Source organism: Osmerus mordax, chromosome 10 (assembly GCF_038355195.1).
Source record: "Osmerus mordax isolate fOsmMor3 chromosome 10, fOsmMor3.pri, whole genome shotgun sequence".
In the NCBI taxonomy this organism is placed as follows: Eukaryota; Metazoa; Chordata; class Actinopteri; order Osmeriformes; family Osmeridae; genus Osmerus; species Osmerus mordax.
In genome coordinates, this window is record NC_090059.1 from 14,678,732 (window position 1) to 14,698,756 (window position 20,025).

The 20,025-nt window shown below is 44.0% G+C and overlaps 2 protein-coding genes across 12 annotated transcripts in view; one reads left to right on the forward strand and one right to left on the reverse strand.

Annotated features, from left to right (window-relative positions):
* The first annotated feature begins 805 nt into the window (after positions 1–805).
* On the forward strand, positions 806–3,425 carry tex47 (testis expressed 47). Its single transcript, XM_067244451.1, has 7 exons — positions 806–924; positions 1,176–1,248; positions 1,743–1,846; positions 1,994–2,058; positions 2,189–2,390; positions 2,477–2,633; positions 3,195–3,425. The coding sequence occupies exons 1-7, from the start codon at positions 811–813 to the stop codon at positions 3,233–3,235; spliced, it is 756 nt and encodes a 251-aa protein (XP_067100552.1). The 5' UTR covers positions 806–810; the 3' UTR covers positions 3,236–3,425.
* LOC136950241 (rho GTPase-activating protein 44-like) overlaps positions 3,414–20,025 on the reverse strand; it is a 44,139-nt gene continuing 27,527 nt past the window's right edge. For 2 of the 11 annotated variants that reach the window (XM_067244442.1, XM_067244441.1), the window contains exons 6-21: positions 20,008–20,025; positions 18,818–18,935; positions 18,627–18,695; positions 18,431–18,512; positions 17,989–18,116; positions 17,706–17,817; positions 16,029–16,110; positions 15,804–15,884; positions 15,250–15,363; positions 14,831–14,922; positions 14,124–14,304; positions 12,690–12,707; positions 11,979–12,170; positions 9,384–9,496; positions 8,814–9,191; positions 3,414–7,616 (exon numbers count right to left, since the gene is read on the reverse strand). The exon at positions 20,008–20,025 is cut by the window's right edge and continues 59 nt beyond it. In XM_067244442.1, coding sequence (XP_067100543.1) covers positions 7,462–7,616; positions 8,814–9,191; positions 9,384–9,496; positions 11,979–12,170; positions 12,690–12,707; positions 14,124–14,304; positions 14,831–14,922; positions 15,250–15,363; positions 15,804–15,884; positions 16,029–16,110; positions 17,706–17,817; positions 17,989–18,116; positions 18,431–18,512; positions 18,627–18,695; positions 18,818–18,935; positions 20,008–20,025 — 1,933 coding nt within the window. In that variant the 3' untranslated portion in view covers positions 3,414–7,461. Of the gene's footprint in view, positions 7,617–8,500; positions 8,553–8,813; positions 9,192–9,383; positions 9,497–10,489; positions 11,003–11,978; positions 12,171–12,689; positions 12,708–14,123; positions 14,305–14,830; positions 14,923–15,249; positions 15,364–15,803; positions 15,885–16,028; positions 16,111–17,705; positions 17,818–17,988; positions 18,117–18,430; positions 18,513–18,626; positions 18,696–18,817; positions 18,936–19,045; positions 19,147–20,007 lie in introns of those variants that run through there. The other 9 variants (XM_067244439.1, XM_067244438.1, XM_067244445.1 and 6 more) reach the window with 6 other exon arrangements.

Consider the following 20,025-nt stretch of genomic DNA (forward strand, 5'->3'; position numbering starts at 1 on the left):
GAGTGGACCTCGTCCTTTGAAGACAGAATGTCACTGTTTGCAAAACTGGAGGAGTCCAACAGAGCAATTAGAAAGGTTTGTTCTGGAAAAGCAACTTCAGTGCATGATAATGACATCTTTATTCTGGCCCAAGAAATTATGTTTATTTTACAATTAGATGTGATGTTTTTTTTTATATATTTGCTCACTCAAAACTAGAAAATCGAGATATAGAGTTAGTGTCATGGTAAAACTTGACCTTTCGTGTGTTTGGGGTTTGGGGATAGTAATAAGGGTTTGTAATAATTGGGTTTGTAATAAGGCGTCCCGGTTTGTGTGGCACCACTAACACAGAAGACTGCTTTCATATTGAAATGAGACCTGCTATTCTACTAAAGGAGAATGTGATTCGTTGTCATAGAGACTTAGCCTCTCCAACTGGCAATCCTGTGAATAAACAAGGTACCCTTGGCTGGCCTGGAGTGGGCAGTGTTAGTGGTTAGGTCAATGTCTGAGGGTGGCTGCATGAGAGTGGACAGAATGACTACTGTATGTACCAACACTAACAGCGCTATACAGAGAGAACATATTCCCATGTACAGCAACCACTGCAAATATACATGTATATTTTATTTCAGTATATATTTTTTAAACAGGGTATTAATCAGGGGCATCTGTGGACAGTCACTGCTGCTGTAGGCTGGGTTTATTACCCTGGGGGAAACACTGGCAGGTTTCCAGGATATACCATGGAGGAGGTAAACAGAAAGAGAGGCAGAGAGGACAATACGTTGCTGGTCTTGCCTCAGTCAGTGTTTGGCTGTAAGAGAGATGGAGGCAGCCAGCCAGCAGTGTCTCAAACAACAGAAAGAGGAGGACGTCGGGACTAGTCTGTTTCACCATTTTATGGCACAGAGGAGACTTTTGAACCCTGAAGATGAGATGGTTGGTAAAATACATCAGGTAGTAAGGGCTGTGAGAACTCTAGTCAAGAATCAAGTTCAAGGATACGATCAAAATGCTGATTTGTTAATGTGTTCATTTGTTCTTAGTGTTAAAATGAGCAAATATGTTGGTTTGTTATGGCGTGATTGATTGTTAAGATAATGGTTTGCCCATTGTTAATTAGTTTTATCTCGATTCACATCCTCTTACTGCAGGTCTTATAATAATACCCTTCTTCTCTGTCTATCCAGAAGTTCCTGTTACACCGGTTGGTAGTCATCGCCAGCCTCCCCCAGCCACTTGCCGACAGGACAGACTTGGGAGGTCAGGCATCCGTTACTTTAGAACACATTTAAGATCCATTAAGTCTAAGAGGATGTGCATTCTTCAAGGGATTACAAGCCATCATCGTTTCACTGACAGATGCTCCTGTATACCCGCTCAGGTTTCAGCCCTCACGCCAAATGAGAACTTTTTGTTGTTGTTGATCACACCATAGTTACAAAATGAATGCAATTTAACACTTGTATCTATCACTCAAATGTTGCACAAACTACAAAAGGGATACTGACTCTCTCACACTTCCCTTCCTTGTTAGTCTGGATCCCTTTATAGCTTTCACACCTATTTACAAAAGGGTAGGACATCTTGAAGAGACTCTTTTTTTCTATGGAAGGGAATTCACTCACAAAAGAACAGCATTGAATGCAAGCAATAAAAGACAACAATAGGAGTTTTCGCACTGAGAGACAGAGTTAACCAGGAAACCAACCTTTACTTTCGATAACAATTACACAAATCCCTTTTGTTTCTTTCAGTGCACTACGAGGAACTGAACCAGCGCTTGCAGAAGTATTACCAAGGTGACAGTATCACAGGCTTGCTTTTGCTGTATCCAACCTGCATGCTCCACGTCATTGAGGTAACCAAGGATAAACTAATATTCACTAGTATTTATTTGGCCTGTCTGGGATGGCTGTGTCTCAATATAAGCAATAAATAAGTATATAGCAAAAATATGCTGTATAGCAATATGGCATGCACTGTACCAGCGGTGATTCTCTTACAGTCTTCCAGCGAGGTTCTGGTGTCTGTTCTGCAGGACCTGACCAGCATGCAGGATCTGCCTCAGGGGTAACAACATGTTAAAGATCAACAGTCAATAAATCATTTTTGTACCATATCAGGCATCTCTTAATATAGCATAGTTGTGAACCGTTTGACATGCTGTTTTGATGTTGTCATGGCTCCTATCTATCTGCAGCGCCCTGATCGAGGCCCCCAAGGTGCTGATGATGTCACATGACCTTCCCAGCCGTCTTTTCCAGCAGTGGAGCTACAAAGTGCTGAATGTACAGGCCAGGACTCTGAATGACGCGTCCGGGGAGGAGGTCACAGAAGCGCTGATCAGGATTGTGCTGTCCCTGCTGCTCAAGCTGGGAGATCACCATCAAAAAGCAAACAAGGTACATCGTTACAATCTGAGGTGAAACCACCAAAGCCAGGCTTCGCATGTGTTAGAAAGACAGGTGAATGGTCATTTATTTTTTAGGGCTCTAAGACGCCTCCAGGGTCTGTGCTGGATGAGGTTCCAGACTTGATCGTTCCTCAGGACGTTCTTACCCAGCTGCTGAGCAGAGGGGAGCTCCTGAGCGCCCAGCAGTACCTGCAGACCTACCACTCACCTGTCAGTGTCCTCATGGACTCTGGTAAGACTGGCACAGGACATGGAAGTAGCGCACATCTAAAACCCTTAACTAGGTGTAGAGCATGAATAGAAAAGAAAATGCTCCAGTTTTAATTTGTTGTAACATTTAGAACATGATATATGTCAAGTTAAACCGAACCAAAATGTACAATAAAGTAAGACTGGGATTGTTCGAAGGGCACGTGTTTGGAAGCAGTCGACCAACCACAGTTTAGTTTCATGGCCGAAAGGTCAAAGGTATGAGTCCGTCAGCATGTCATTGGTGCATGTGCATTGACCTCAGACACTAATACTGCATGCATCATTTAAAAAATGGACCAGCATGACCTCTGCTGTACAGTATGTCTGAAAGGCAATGTAAATATACCTTGTATATTTACATTGCAGTAGAGTGCAGTAGATTAGCGCCTAAGATATGTGCTTATAACTCCATTCCACCCTTTCTGCATGCCATGTACTTTGGCTATGATGTGGAGATTGTTGCTGATGTAACGGCATATATTATTGCAACAAGAATATATTTTATGTGATTTTATGTGACTCATGTTCTTTGTCTTCACAGAGACTGTCTGGCCTCCACCAGAGCAGTTGATAACTGTCTGAATTATGGCTCCTGAGAAAGGATTGTGGATGTAGCCTGTGTTTGTTGTGTCTAGTCTATCGTAACTTTCTCTGTAATTAACGTGTACAGCACAGTCACAACCGATTGGCAAGCAAAAAACAAAATGTATTGTTTCGTAACTTACTGTAAGTCGCTCTGGATAAGAGCGTCTGCTAAAAAAATGACTAAATGTAATATATAATGGTTATAATGATCACGGATGGCAGTACTTAATATCATCACTGCAATGCTTGTTAATCAGATCATTCATAACTGTTTAGCAGGACACTGTATTTCTTATTCGTCACATTTACTTCTTTACACATGGGAGGATTTAATATACACACCAGAAGAAAAATACAGTCAGAATTTAAAAAATGGTTTTTAATAGTTTGAACATTCTGATGAGGATTGTTTCGGATCTTACAGTACACACTGTGTTCCACTTGGTGACAGAGGACATGTCCATTTAAATACCTCCCCTCTGTATCGAGTCATTAAAAGAGGGTCTCAAATGCCATCACAGTTTGACACAGTTTGACAAATATCCTAAATGTCTCTAAGTCACCCAGTACTTACCTTTTACTGTATTTTGGCCCCCATTACTTAAACATAAACTATGCAAAAGCGATGAATGTAAGATGGACTTGTTTATCAAACAATAGCTGCATGCACCACAGTGTTAGACCATACAAATGCTCATACAGGCAAACTTGGTGTTGTGGAGTTTGATGTCTGGCTGATAGGCAGACATTTCTTCATAAGAAATTAGGTTTGTTGATATTGCAGATATAAGCACACAATTCCAGTCACAGCCAAAGTAATTTTGTGTCATTGTTGCTTCACAAAACAAATCCAGTTCAGTTATGTTCAGTTGGTTGGTATTTTCTCATCTAGTTTCAAGGAAAACAGCTGTCAAAGGCATGATGTGATGATAAGTTGGATGTGAATATTAAATCATGCTACTGGATGTAAATACAATATACTTTGACTCAGCTGAGAGTAAGTTATTGATTAGAACTAGATGGAATGTTGTAGCTTGACAAAAAGTTAACCAAAGACTTGTGATTTGAAATTGCTCACGGGCAACACTGAATGATTCCTCCTGCTTTGCAAATCTATGTCTTTCCACACATCATGACAATAATGACGAGCACAAGTAGGACCAATGATGACAACATATTTCACGAGGTCAAAAATCATGCCTCTGATTTTCACACAAAGGACGATGTCTAATCATAACCTGCCTTCCCTGTCCCACCCAAAGACCCAAGCCTCGTCACAATACACTATCAAATATCCCTCCACTCAGTTGGACTTAAAACTACAACCACAACATAAATAATTTTCCTTTTAAAATGACCTGAGGTGAACATGTAAATAGTCACCAGTACATTCCACCTATTTATTTCAAACAAGGCCTTTTCTTTTTATCTTTCAATGGGCATGCTAAGAGAAAAAATAATAATACTGAAAATGCATCTGGAATCTCTTACCAACTGTCCCTGGTCCACAACATTAAATCTGTTTTTGTGTTCAAAATGTATGTACAAGCCACCGCAAGACAGAAAACAACCCCTCGTTACAGAACAGCTACAGAACAGCACATCATCACAGACAGTCCAGACACAGAACAGACCATTCACCTCAGCACATCCTAATTGTAACAAGAGCTTTTAAAAATGGTATGCAATTTGCCAATAATTTGTCAAACCCATAATGTATGACTGCATCACATGTTGCACTAATGCCTCACTATTGGCAGAATTCATAGAAAAGACAAATGACAAAATCCAAAATACATTGATTAAATATAAACTGTAGAAAACGTCCAATCATTTGTAAGAGAGTTTCAACTCCTATGAGGTTCTCTGTTCATAAATAGTGTAATTGCACTTTTTATTTTGAAACTTGAAACATTTTTATTGTGGAGCTGTCTATTCAGAATTGTGTTGAATTGTATTGCTTCTAAAAGGAGGATAGAACTATTATTATTGTAATCAAAACTGCGAACTGTTTGTGTTACTATGGAAAGTATTGAATCTATGGTGGTCCTAGTTTCCTTTACTAACTGACATTATTTAAATGTGTATTAGTGTTCTCATGGGCAGGCTGTGGATTTGCTGTCTGCTTGCTACTGTATGAGTGAGTCCGAAGCAGCAATACAGTGATGCAGCATTTTCCATTTGGACTTAGCCTTCAGCTCTATGGTACATGACTACAACAGGCACTGTCTGCATTCTAAATTAGCTTTCCTATAAAGTATATTTAACCTTGGATCTATGTCAGTGCTATTAGAACTACGTATGATATTTGTTGCTGATAAGTGTGCAAAGCTTACTGCATTTTGTTGAGTGTGAATCTGGCAATATTACTGTATGTCAGGACCAAAACAACACATACATATCAATATATATACTTTGAATTAATATTAATATTTTCATACTGTATCTTCATATATATTTCATCATCTCCCCTCTAGGTACTGTATATATACACTTATGTACACAGGCTTTATTATTTACAGTAGTGTTGTGAATAAAATATATCGCACTTCAAAGTCTGAGAGTGAAAGAGCAGCGAAGCATCTTCCAGGCATTTACTGTATTCATTTATGGATGGGAAGGTTTCACAAAAGTCTTCCAAACAAAGAGGTCATCATTTTCCGTAGATCATAATCAACAAAAGGCAAAATAACCCACTTGTTCAAAGACTGGCTGGTCGTATTTCTGGGGTCTGTCCTGGTTCATCAGTATCATGAGTCACATGTTTATGAAACTCCATTGAAATATCAATAAACCCCATTCTAAGATGCAAAAATACTTACAATTACTTTCACCTCACACACAGCATCTCAGACCGTTTCCTATCACTGTGTTGAGGTGTTCAGAAACAGCAACTTCTGTGTGTTTTCAAGACCCCCGTTCTCTTAATATGAAAAGACCAGCTGAAAGCACCAACAGTCTCAATATGAACCCGACCACAAAATCACAAAATATCACACCCATACAAGCATTCTTAAAAAACAAAATCTTCTCGATATTTCCTTATCTGGTAGCTGAGCAGACACGCTAGTGAGAATGTCTTGCCAGAGATGAATCCCAGAGCTCTAGTTAAAGCTGAGGACCACATAGAGGAGTCAGTCCTACCCTGCACATTCCAGTCATACCGAGGATTAAGCTCCCCACTCCTTAGCGTTATCTGAATTGTACTATTTCTATCCTTCATAGTGATCCATACACAAGAGGCCTAGGTCTCTACTATGTAATAATCTATGATCAAGTTCTGAATACTCTATAGGAAAGAATGAGTGTTTCTCTGTACTAAAATATCAATTTCCAACTCATAATATTGTACTTCTGTTAATATTATATTATCTTAAATGTACAGTATAAACAATAACTTAAAATGATTAACGATCTCTAGATTCAGATGTATCTCCCATTTGAAAGTCAGATTTTGTCTTCAACTTGTTGAATTACCAGAGGTTCCCAGTCACACTCCTACACAAACACAGTACACACTGTTCAAACACGACACACACACTTACACTTTTCAAACAAATCCCTCGCAAACACATTCACAATGGACAAGACAAGGGGTTGCCAGTGGTAGACTTCTGAATTGGTGCCCCGGGTATACACAAGGGAGGAACTCTGTGTGGTCTCAAGGGAAATCATTTAGTCTTGGTGAAAGAAAGACAAATATCTATACATTGACAGGACAGAGATGTACAATAATTGTGCTTCCTTTCATGCTGCACTCACATACTGCAGGAGCAGTTTGACTGAGCAGCTTGATTTCCTGTCTGGTACGTGAAGCTAAAGGCAATATTGCAAATGACTCAAATAAGGCCAAAAGAAAGATACAAGTTCCTTAAAATGACCATACCACAGAATCACATGAAGTCAGCATAAAACCTAGAATTGTGTTGGATTGAATGTATCGAAAGTTCTTTCCCTCCTCAAGTGTCAAACAGCTGATGAAAGCCTCGATGCTTATATCAGTAATTGTCATATTCGTATTTATTAATAAATGTGTATGTGGTGTGAGTTGTTAATTTTTTTATAGCTTGGCTGATTCTGGTGTTTTGTGTAAATGGGTGAAAACAGGAAGTGAGAGAACGCTGGGTAGGTCAAAGGTCAGATGGAAGGCGCTGACTCCTGGAGGAAGGACGGTATAGTTGAAGATCCGAGGGCGGAGTCTCGTTGTGGGCGGAGTCTCGTTGTCATAGTACCGTGCTCTCAGACTCTTCCTCCGACTCTGCTCTGTTGATAGATTCGACCACAGCCACAGAATTCCTGTAGGGGGCGCACCTAGGCTCGTCAAAGATACCGTCCAGCTCCACATTAATGATGGGAATATCCAGGTTACAGAGAGAATCTGAGGGGCAGAGATACAAGAATGAGATCAACAACAAGAGAGAAGGAAACGAGAGACATAGAGTAGAGTCTTAAAGACTTGCTTATAACCACAGATCCGTGCAGAACTACATGAATGTCGAATGATGCATCAAACACTGCAGTCGAGTCATCGTGAGCTCAGAACGTAGCTTTGAGCTTCAGTGTTAGGAAGTGAACTGTGTCACACTCAAACACCTGAGCTCGCAGACATGGTTTGCAATATTGCACGTGCTCCCTAGAATGAAAGCCACTGTAAACCCATATCCATGTTGTAACTTTATCTCACAGTCATGTGAGGATGATGGCTTCCACCGTGTAACACTGAAATGGGTGACAAGAACAACCAGAGACTAGACAAAACATTAGGTGTACTGAATCAGCAGTGGGGGTGAGGCACAGGCTTGGGGGATCAAGGGGTGGTGGTGGTGGTGGAGGCCATGGTGGTGGTGGTGGTGGAGGCCATGGTGGTGGTGGTGGTGTGTGTGTGTGGGGGGGATGGGTTTGGATCAACTGTGCAGTGTGTACAGTAAGCAAGGGGCAGCAGGGGGATAAAAAAGGGCGGACGTTGTTTGGCAGATCAAAATAACGTCAGTCTTGGGTTGTTTTTTGTGGACAGAGTCTTAATCACACACGTCCACTAAGCCATGCATTGAGTCAGTCTCAGCCACCATGCAAAAGGCCAACAAAATGGTTAGTGGTGGACTGAACAAATATAGTATATATATATATAGATATATACATATAAGAGGTCATGTATACAGGTAAATATACAGACAGTTGGAATCAGCTCCATACTGAGCCAAAATGGCGGACATTGGTGGTGGTGAGGAGAGGCTTTAGTACAGTACAGGAACTCCTGCTTACCCTAAAAGTCCCTCTCACAATATGCCCATACAGAACCTCTCGCCTCATACAGCTGTAGGCAGACAATGACAGTAGTCGACAAAAAGAAAAATAATAGAAAGATAAGAGATAAGTTAGAGTCTTCCAGAGGAATAGAAACAAGCTTTTAACCTTTAAACAGTGTACTTCAGGTGAAATGTAAAAAAGTATCAGATGTGTAACTGCACGAAATACAACTGACCATTGATAGAGACAGAGAAAGAGAGAGAGAGATAGAGAGTGTTTGAGTGGTTTTGAAGCTCAGCGTGAGCTGCAACAGCGCAGACGTTTTTACCTGTGGACATGCTCTCCCCAGGAGACAATCCATCCAGCAGGCCGTGTTCCAGAGGCTGGGGGCTGGAGCCAGGGGTGGAGGGGGGCTGAGGAGGGGGCAGGCTGGGCCTCTGCCTGGGTGGCTTGGGAGTTGGCCTGGCCTTGGTGAGCGTGCCAGCAAGCGAGGGAGGGGAGGAGAGGGACGGCGTGGTCACTGTCTGGGCCTGTCCAGGAGAGCCTATGGTGGCGTAGCCCTGGGGGTAGCTGAAGCCGTACGGGGAGGGGGTACTGGGAGGAGTGGGGGATAGGCTGACCGGGGAAGGCTGACCGGTTGACTGGTCCGACATCCCCCCCGACTGAGGGTACGGCCCTTTAGGTGGGATGGGGGCCAACTTTTTGGCTGTGGAGAAAACACGGAGAGAGACTGTGTGAAACAGAGGGCAGTTTACTGTCACTGAGAAGTGGCAAGCCTGAGAACAACCCATCTGTCTGCTCAGCGAGCACTACTTCCTCTCTATCTCTCCGGCTTTCTGTCATGTACAGGCAACATGGGATGTATAGATAAACACACACACACAGGAAGAGTGATTACCTCTTCTCAGAGTGAGAGGGCTGTGTTCAGAGTGTTGTGTCGGACCACCAGACGCTGTTGATCCCTGGCTCTTCTGTCCAATCACAGGGGAGAGCTCCTTGTTCTTCAGTGTACTAGTAGAACCCAAAAAGAAACATATGAATAGTAATAATGTGTGTCCTTCATTAAATATTCATTATAGTTTGCTTCTTTGTTTCATCTTGAACCCATTTCGGAAATCCCTTGAAACACCCATAGTTCAATGTCAAGTTATTTGAGGGATCACTAATGCACACAATATGGACCAGCTTGGTGGAGCAAGGTCTGAACCAAGCCCTTTGGGCTAGATAGATTTTTCTTCCTTTTATGGTGCTATGCAGTCAGAATGGCAGTAAGAAGAGAGCTTGAAGGTCATAAGGCCTAACCAGTATATACCAGCATCTGAATGGCATCTCCCAGCATCAAATCCCCCCGCCCACAGACAGCAGATGAGACATGGATGGGTGAGTGAAACTGGAAGGATTTAGTCAGGGTGGGGCTATGCAAATGAGGTTAAAATACGGACGTTTCAGGTTGTGGAAAAATACAATGATGGGGATCTTGCTATCCATGTATTTCACTTAATCGCTCCTCTGTCCAATTCTGATTCAGGAGCTGATGTAGCCAAGTCCAAACTATGGCCTACTGGACACTCAAATTCATTTCCTATAATTTTATTCACAGAGAGCTTAGGGTATTGTTGCTTAGAAACCAGAATGCCATGGCAACATAGACATGTATACATTCTCCAGAGAATTATTCATACTAAAACACTCCAATTTGGATTTATTCATACTAAAACAATCCAGTTTCAAGATAATATTTTTTTATGATGTGAGTCATTTCACTTTGAGACACAAATGCTGGAGACAAAAAGCGAGACAAATGAATGAATAAAAAAGGGATGCTGACACTTAGGAGAAATAGCTTACTCTCACTCTCCTCTTTCTTTCCACATACTGCATCCCTCTCTCATTATCTGACTGGTCTCCTGGACTTGTGCGAGTGTGTGCAGGTGCGTATATTTTGGGAAGACTGTGAGTTCCTGTCGGAGTTCAGGAAATTGACAGGTAGGGTGACGTATTTACCTAGTCAGCTTGGCTCCTCTCTCTCGGTTACAGGCACAGGCTCCCCAAGGAGGGGGGGCTGATAGGGGGGTGTTAGGAGGGAGGGAGCCGAGGGGCGGGTCGTGCCGGGCTAGAACGAGGGGGGTTTTGATGTAGAGGGGGGACACGTTAGTTTCGGACGGGATTGCATGCAGAGCATCGGGTAGGGAGCCCTGTTTGGGCAGGTGCAGGGAGCTGGGCTTGGGGTTAGAGTTGATGTCAAGCTGATGGGGGGATGGGCACAAGGGAGGGAGAGGGGGAGGGCTGTAGCCAGGCCAGCGGGGGGGAGGTGGGGGGGAGGGCCCCGGGGGCATGGACTCGGGACCGGGGGCAACAGGCCGCACACACTGCGGTGCCCGGGTGTAAAAATGATGGGGAGGTAGGTAACCGGAGGAGAAAGAGGAGGAAGAGGGATAAGGGGGAGGGGGTTTCTCCTCCTCAGGGGAGGGGTAGGCATAACAGGAGTCCGACCAATTGGAGGACGCATCATCCGAGCTGCAATGATAAAAATGTAAATGATGTCACAGGGAAGTGAGCTGTGCTGAGTCATAGAGAGGAAAACATTAGCACGCTCTTTCACTAGAGACGATTACATTTGTTGGTGTCTGAGAGGATGGAAGTGCCAGTCCAGTGGGGCGTTTCGGAAAGGTTTGTGAGTTTTCAGTCCCCAGTGCGGTTTATTGTGCGAACAAGTGAGGGATTTTAATGAGGAAGGGATTAGTTTACCACAAAGTTGAACACAGTCGGGTTAAAAGGGGGAGAAGAGAGGTCTAAAGAGAAAAGCACTAAATAAGAATCTAACTAAAATACACATTTAATTCAGGCCATGCATAATACAACCGTCACAGTCTCACAATGTAAATGTTTCATGAAACAAATCAAATGGTGTACAGATGATAAAAGCATTGTCTATTAAAGCTTGCAGAATCCTGCAGTCTGTATAAGGTGGCCAGGAGAGGAGATGCATGCAAATGCTGGATTGTCAAACCGTCTCTCTCTCTCTCTGTTGATTTTGTCTTTGCATGACTGAGACTAACTGTCATGGTTTGGGAACTCACATTTATATGGTAGAAAGGACATCCTCAAACAAAAGCAAACCTAACTCTGGCCCTCAACAAAAGATGACAACAACCTAACACAATGTGGATATCGTACTTCGAAGAACTCTGGGAAGTAAGAAGAACAAATACAAGGACGAAAAACACCACAACATTAAGAAAACGTCACAAGAGGTCAGGCAGGTGGTTTGACAAAGCATGCGATGAATGTGGGGGGGGTTTGGGTTCACACAGAGCTGACAAGTGGTGAGTGAGATTGTTTGTCGACGCCCACAGTGAGTTACATACGACAACAGTGGTGGGAGGGGTCAACGGCGTTTCGGTGTCACTTGCTGGTCGTAGCGGCACTGAGGCCCACAGGAAATGGGAGTGGTGGGTTAAGGGATGGGGGGGGGGGGGCGTACTAGCCTTACCTGGCCCGGTCACCGCTAGCGGGAGGAGGGGTGGGAGAGGGGGATGTAGAAAAGTCCCCTGGCTGCTCGGGGAGGAGCACGTCTGAGGGCAGGGTGGGGGGCAGCATGCCCGGTGGCGTGGATGAGGTTTTACGGGCCGAAGATGAACCTCGGCGGGACACCCAAGAGGTGTCCATCACCCTGACACCCATGCTGCAGCGGGATAGAAACGCACAGCCAATCAAATAGAGGGATATGGGGGTCAGGGGTCATGGGGTCAGCTTAGCCTATATGGTTGCAAGAACACATTGTACTCTTTTTTTTCACTGCTAAGGTTCAGATTTTCAGTTGAGACCTCTTACTGTGAGTTTGGAATATCGCTAACTGAATGACAAAACAGTTGACAGATTTTGTGTGTTGGATTCTCGTTATTGGAGCTATTGTAAGAGGTCCATCCAGTGCCATGCGACGCAAAGGTGCATTTAAGGAAACAATTCACGGAAAATCTTTGTTCACACAGGAACTTGGCAGCAGCTATTTGGCACCACTTTGTCAGCACACTGTGTGAAACATTGAACTATAGGAATCCAAGTGTCACTTAAGTGCACAATCCTGAAAGGAATACGAACAGACAAATGTCAGGGAGAACATTTTCTCCCTTCACGCTTTTAATGTTTTTGAAAGACGCCTAATGACAGATCAGAAAAGGACATGAAAAGAACAGTACAGTACCTTTGTATTTTCCTAATGCTGCTTTGGAAGAGGAGAAATGTAAAAATGAGGGGTAAAGGTCATGAGAAACTCCCTGGGCTTCATGACAGCATCACTATCAAAGCATCACTGTGAGAGCGTCTGGGGCTCTGTTGAGAACCAAGATGGCGGCGTGGCAGGGTGGGGCTTGGTTTAGAGGGGGTTGTGATTAGAGTCATGCTGAGAGTAATGAGCAGAGGGATTCAAGGGGTGAAGATGTACCATCCCTACAGATATCCAAGTAAGTCCTACCGGGTAATCCAATTATCGCTTCATTTAGTGCTAATTAGGGCACAGTTTCCCAATGGGTACCAAAATACCACAAAATACCACAAAATTAAGCAAGTTAAATGGATCAGCGGAAGTTTTACTACAGGGTGACAAAATTCCCATGCATTCTATGGTGTGTTGAGAAACACTTCACTCAATAGCAATATAGAGACACACTGAATCCCACGTAAAGAGAAAAGTTGTAAATAAGCCTAAAAGAGATGTTAAAAGAGAAAACTAGGAGTGGCTAGACTGAGATAGATGTCTCCTGACATATTATCTCATCTGTCCAAAGCAACGGAACGCACCCTAACCTGAGCGGCTGGCTCTGAAAGGGTGTCTGTTTCTAATGAAAGCCGAGCTCTATTGATTGGTCCCAGCCCCGGCCTGGCAAGGTTTAATTAGCTGAGCTTATGTGGTCCCTGGGCTGGGGGGCTCAGACAGGCTGCTCTGCTGGGCAGGAGCCGATAAGACGGAGGTCGTTTTAAAAGAGAGAGCGAAAACATGATTGACTTGAAACTAATCCTCCTCACTGCACTAGAACGGCTACCTACCCAACGTCACAGACCAAACTCTTCATTTCACCTCCCTTCTTTTCTCTCTTTCTTTTTTTTTCTTTCCTTTAGTCTTTTTTCTTTCTCTTTTTCTTTCACCCATTCTCTCTTGCCCTTCAAATAGCTTCGGGGAAGATACATCAAGAGTGAAGAGAACTGAAACCCTTCACTGAGTGAGAGAGAAAACCCAAGACTGAACTCTTCACCGAGTTCAACATTGCAGCCGAGGATTTTGATCAAAAGAAACATTCATATCCGCAACCTTCACACAATTTTTTTTCCTGTCTACCAAAAAGCTTTTGTGCCACAAAATCCTTCTATCTGGAGTCTGCCCAACTTATTTTACAAACCTGAAACATTCACATTACCATTCCTAACGCACGGTATGGCTAATGGTTCAGGTTCCAGGTGTGAGTAATGGAGAAACAACAGGAAGGAAAACCAGTGGGCAAAGAGCAATGGAAGGTTTGAGAGTAATGAGTGAAAGACAGGGTTGGAGAGGAAATGGAGAGGGTGAAACAGAGTGAAAGACAGGGTTGGAGAGGAAATGGAGAGAGTGAAACAGAGTGAAAGACAGGGAGCTGTGTCGTACCCATCCTTCTTATAGAACTCCAGCATCATGTTGTCGGTGGCAACACTGAGGGGGCGTCGGCTCTGGTCGTTATGCTTGCGGTCGGTGTGGTCCATATCCGGGGAGGGCATGGAGCTGTAGTTGGCGTTGTGGTTGGTGTGAACGGGACTGCCATAATTTCCTGTCACGTTAAACTCAATCTCTGAAAGTTGGAGAGAGAGAGACAGATATTGTCTACGTCATTCAAGAGTTTTGTCCCATTGCAAGCTACATTGTTGTAGTATGTAATTGAGGTCAGAATGAACTTAATTTTGTCTTCAAAGTTTGTTTATGTCTCTTTCTTGCTCATATGTAATTTATTTTACAAAGGCTGTTCTGGTCCTTTAAGATAACCGTATGTCAGTCAAAGACGCTCTGTCTGCACTTGGGAGCGCCGGTGGCTCACCGGTTAAGAGCGTGTACCATGTAGGCTGAGGCCTGACCACAGGGGCCCAGGTTCCATTACAGCTCAGGCTGGCTGCATGTCCTCCCCTTCCTCTCTCTCCTTCATTCACAGTCCCTCTACACTGTCTCTATAGTCCCGATGAAGCAAAATGCCCTGAAAATATATGTCTAAAGATGTGTCTGTACTTGCAGTGGGTGGAACAAGCACAATAAATCTATAATATTAAATCCTAATGGATGAGAGTGGCAGGTCTTCCTGTCTAATGGAGAAATCTCGTACTCACCTCCAGGGAAGAACCAGTCGGCATGCTGTATGATTGGCTCAATGATGCCTACGATCTGCAAGGACACAGTTGTCATCATCTCAGTGATGTTCCTGCAGAGAAAGGAGAGGGAAGAGACAGTGGAATTATTCTACTTTGACGCAAGAGTGAAGTCAAGGCTACACATAAGTACCAAGGCAGAGACAGTTTAATGTCAGTTATTTTAGAGAATTTTCCATTAAAATTCAACTTCAAAGTTTCCAAGCGATATCAAGTTTAAAAAATATATTATTGTTGAAGAGCTTGCTTCACCTTTCTGAATAGGTTTGAACATTTATATATCTTTGTTAAATATCTATAAGCATTCTTCATCTTAAAATAGTTCTGTCTGGGTGGTACTGAACTGTCTGTGAACGACAGAACAGATATCCATGTCATACCCTTCATCATGGGTCCACAGGAGGTTAGGGCCCAGGACAATTGCAATATTTCCAGGGGTCATCTTATTTGCATCCTGGTACTCATTCAACTTGGCAAGGAATTTGATTAAATACCTGTCAAAACATTGACACAAACATCAAACAATAATAAACTGATGACCACATAATTTATTAATTATTCATTTATTCATTTACGTAGGATATTAATAATGTCACTGGTAAGGACAGATATAGACTTTTCAGAGCCCTTTAGACATCGGTTTTATGGCTCATTCTTAAATGACTCATAGCTTTAGGGAGCATCAAGCAAAACATTCCAGTGAACCTACATTAGATTTTCACCCCCCCCCCCTCCCCCCCAAAAAAAGGAAGCACTAAAAATAAGCCTCTTTGTGCGGCTGTATAATGACATTGTCATGTGCTGTGGTTTCTCATTGCTCTCATCTTCTCACCAATTGACTTTTGATCATGTGACAAAAAACCCTCAAGATTTTATAAAGTCGGCGTTGTAAAAAGAGGAGAAAAATGTGGCATCATAAGATAAGATGACTCACTTGAAGTTGTTGCTGTTGGCCATGGGTAGCTGCTCGCAGGCTGTGAGGAGTGCCTGAAGTCTCTTGTCCTGGTCTGGAATACTGGGAGGACAAACAAAAAGCAAAACTGTATGAAAAGAGTATCTGGTCTAAGGACCAGTGAGCTAATACTTTTAGGAAAGGGAAGTTTACTGTGAGGACATGTTTTCATCTAAAACAGGGAAATAAGTGTGAGAAGAGGCTTACTTTGAAGCTTGAATCCACTCTTCGTAGAGTTCAAAGGTCATCAGTGGCTCTGGGAGTTCACGTAGGTATGACTTCAAAGCACCTGAGACACAGAGAAGGAATATCAACTTAAACAATAGACTGGAGGTTTCAAGTAAAATATGTGCAACAGCAACAAACTATGTCCAGAGGAGAATCTAATCCTGTTGTATATTTCCAAAACACATGCTTCATAGAGGGATTAGTAGTTGGCCAGGAAAGATTTCAAGTCAACAGACAAACACGAGTAACATGCTCTGTCCTGTCTGGAAGCATGTGGGTATAATGCTGGCTATTCAATAAAACACAGTGCATAATTTCACAAGAATGATTTAGCTTTTTAATGTAATTTCATATCATAGACGTATGGAATCATAGGAGCCATGCTTATTGGACTGGCACTGACCAGAGATCATCATGAGCTATGAGTGACAAAGTCATTTCCTTTTCCATCAGTACAGATAAGGACAGAGGGCTGTAATCAGCTAACCATATTATTGTATCTGCTCTCCTCCTCTGTCTGATTCCCCTAGGGATGCTGGGATGGGTGACTAATGAAGCCAATAGGATCCCTCACAAAATGTGGCAGTACTGATCACAAGGCAATGGCTGTGTTATTATATCTGTGTATATATATCTAATATGTCTATAATGCGTTTTTGTAACTGTACGGCGTGTGTGTGTGTGATTGTGTGTGTAGGGGGAGCACTAACACATTAAATGCATACACCTCCAGGGAGGGTGTCTAACTGGTCATGTTAGCAAAGGCCCTGTCGTGGTGTTGATAGCGGTGTCTCTGGATTGTGTGTGTAGGGAGTCAGGTGGCTGAGCGGTGAGGGAATCGGGCTAGTAATCCGAAGGTTGCCAGTTCGATTCCCGGTCATGCCAACTGACTTTGTGTCCTTGGGCAAGGCACTTCACCTTACTTGCCTCGGGGGAATGTCCCTGTACTTACTGTAAGTCGCTCTGGATAAGAGCGTCTGCTAAATGACTAAATGTAAAATGTAAATGATGCAGAACACAAAGCTGGGCTGACACTACTCTACCCTCAGGAGAGGGGTCACAAACGAGCTGTACTGTCTGTACGGCTGGCCTGGATCTGTGAGCACCATCTTGTTAAACATGGCTCCATCAGAGAGCAGCAGTGAGCTCCCTTCTCCAGGCTTACACAGGGTCTCAGTGTGGTGCAGAACAATTATAGCGAATCCAGGGTTGCAATGTATCCAAGTAGCATACTGCCTTAGCTGAATGAGATGTTAAGTAGAATGTAGGGGGTAATTAGGATCTACAGACTTGCTCTGTGAGTGAAACAGTTAAGGAAGATTCTAGCTTCTACTGTTGCAAATATGTCTCTCTTATAATATGTACCACCGCAGAAAGCAAATCACTTTAAAACATAATCTTATCTGCAAAATCTAATCTACGGAGCCCGCCTGCATCGACATGTCAAATTAACCTTTAGTAGAGACTTCCGCTGCAAGGTGGGTAGAAGTCTTTGATATTCTAGACAGAAATGTAACCCAGGGGGATGGGTTTAAGGCTAATCGTCGGGGGTTGTGTGTGTGTGTGGGGGGGGGGGGTCAGTTGGCATGGTAACAAGCCCATAGTGGTAGGCTTCTGGTAGGCATGGGGGGGTTGGTTGGTAGGCTGGTGACTCACCTGCAATAGCGTGCGGATCCGCGGAATACTCAGGAACATCCATGACCCCGCAGTCTAGAGAGGCTTTCAGCTTCTTCAGTTTGGAGGCCGAGGGAGCGACTCTGAACAAGCCCTGAGAGCAACACAGACAGAGCGACAGCTGCTGCGAAACCTAGCCTCTCACTGTGGCATTACATCATTTGAAATATACGACATCGTACCTTACTGTGAACTATGTATTAAGCGGTTTACTTTGGAAGAGATGTTACAAAAGATAGTGATTCAAAGCAGAGTGCACACTGACCTCTTCCTGCATGCCACACTCCAGCAGCATGGTGACGCAGGCTTCGATGGGGAAGGCAATATCTCTCCCGCTGAGGGCCAAGTGCTCCTCTAAAGGCTTCCCGTAGCATGGTTTCTCTACCCATGTCTCTGTGGACACACACACACACAGACACACACACACATAAGCACACACACACACACATAAACCCACACAAGCACACACACACTCAGGGTTTACACAGCAGGCAGGCACGTCGTTATCTAGTGATGTGCCAGGCGTTAATAGACTTTTAACAGAATTATCATAAATGGATGCTTATTGATCTAATGGAAACGATCTCATGCGGCCAGAGATGGGCTGGGATTGTGGACATCCACACCAGTGGCCTGCCTGCAGGGCCAGATGAGGAGAAAGTTTCAGGGAGGGTGTGTTAAGGAGGAGAGACACCAGGCAGGCTCACCTTGCTGGGCTTTGATCTGGGGCAGAACACTCTGGAGCAGCTCCAACGACTTCCTGTGGTACTCTGCCTGGACCTCTATCAACTGGAGACGAGAGGAGAGGAGGAGGTGGACAGGAAGAAAGCAAGAGACAAACACCGGTCAGGAGAAGCCAAGAGGGCAGAGAGCCGTCCAGGGTGTGTGCGACACTCTACTCACTGTCTGAAAGTAGCTTGCATAGTCGATTTCTTTGGCCACAAAACTGTACATGTCCGCTGATAACTGATCCTGGGGAAACAACAGAACATTTACATTTGAAAATCTGACAGCTTTCTAAGTGTGGTAAACATCAGGAAGAGCTGAAGGGACTGTGAGGAAAGGAGGTGGGGGGTTATGAGGGGGGGACTGACTCGACAAATTTCCATCCGATTGGCTGCCTCCTCCATCTCTTCCCTGTGGTGGTCGGCCTTGGCCCCTGTAGTCTGCAGGTTACTGGAGAGACCTGAAGATTTGGATGACTGAAGAAACCTGGGGGTTGGAGAGCAGGAGGGGGAAAGGGGTATTGGAAAAGGATGGAATAAGGTTAAGTCCCAATTTTCATTCATGCCATTCATTCACTAATTTATTTATTCACTCACTCGCTCGCTTGTTGACTCATTCATTCTGCTCATTCCTTTTTCTCCTTCACTTCTACTTCTCCCTAGCCTCACTCCAATTCACTCTCTCTTTCTCGACTTTGGCTGAGGAGTGTGTGTGTGTGTGTGTCTGACGGAGCAGAGTCATCGAGCAGAGATAATGTTCACCGCTGCCAGGGGAACTCAGCACACACAGTGGGGCGCTGGGAAAAATTGGCTTAGATTTGGGTCAGCACTGGACCTTGGAGGAGAAAGAAAATCAGTCGAAGCACATTTTCCCAGCGTCACAGCCACTAATGTGTGTGTAATGACAGTGAGTCAGCAGAGAGAGGCTGTGGCTATTCTTCTGTCCATTCCTCAGATACAGACAGAGCACCGAGGCACAGTGGCCCTGTTCTTCACAGGACTGTAAAAGTGAAGTAAAACCAGGTCAGCAAAAGACACACAATAGGGGGGGGAGATGAAAAGCGACCCAGACCAGCCATGGTCAGGAAGTGATGTTAAGCTTTCGTTAATTTTTATGGACACTGAATGGGCACTGGTCGTAATTTCTAAAATGCTGACATTCAACAGGCACTGTTGAAATAGGACTAAGACAAAATAAAACACTAAAATTGTGCATGGAGAGTTTTGGTCCAGCCTATATCCGGCCCAGCAAAAGCTTCAGCTGTGTATGCAACCATGTCCCTGTGACATTCACCTGGAGCCTTCCTTCCAGGTGTTCACAGAGGATGGAGTTTCCCCCAGACAGGACAGTCCCCAAGTCACACACTGCTTCTCACACACACACACACACACACACACACGCACACACACACACACACACACACACACAAACATACACACCCACACACAAACATACACACACACAAACACACACACACACACACATACAGTAATATACACACTCCTCCTTGATAAACACACACTTCAGTGAGCTCTCTCTGTCAGCAGCCAGCTCTCACCGTGTACGTGCAGAGTCC

Bases quoted from the DNA above. Each gene is read 5' to 3' on its own strand.
- tex47 (XM_067244451.1), top strand. From the start codon at position 811: ATGGAGGCAGCCAGCCAGCAGTGTCTCAAACAACAGAAAGAGGAGGAC. The intron at 1,249-1,742 runs GTCAGGCATCCG...TGTTTCTTTCAG, and splicing joins CGACAGGACAGACTTGGGAG to TGCACTACGAGGAACTGAAC. The intron at 2,634-3,194 runs GTAAGACTGGCA...TTGTCTTCACAG, and splicing joins CAGTGTCCTCATGGACTCTG to AGACTGTCTGGCCTCCACCA.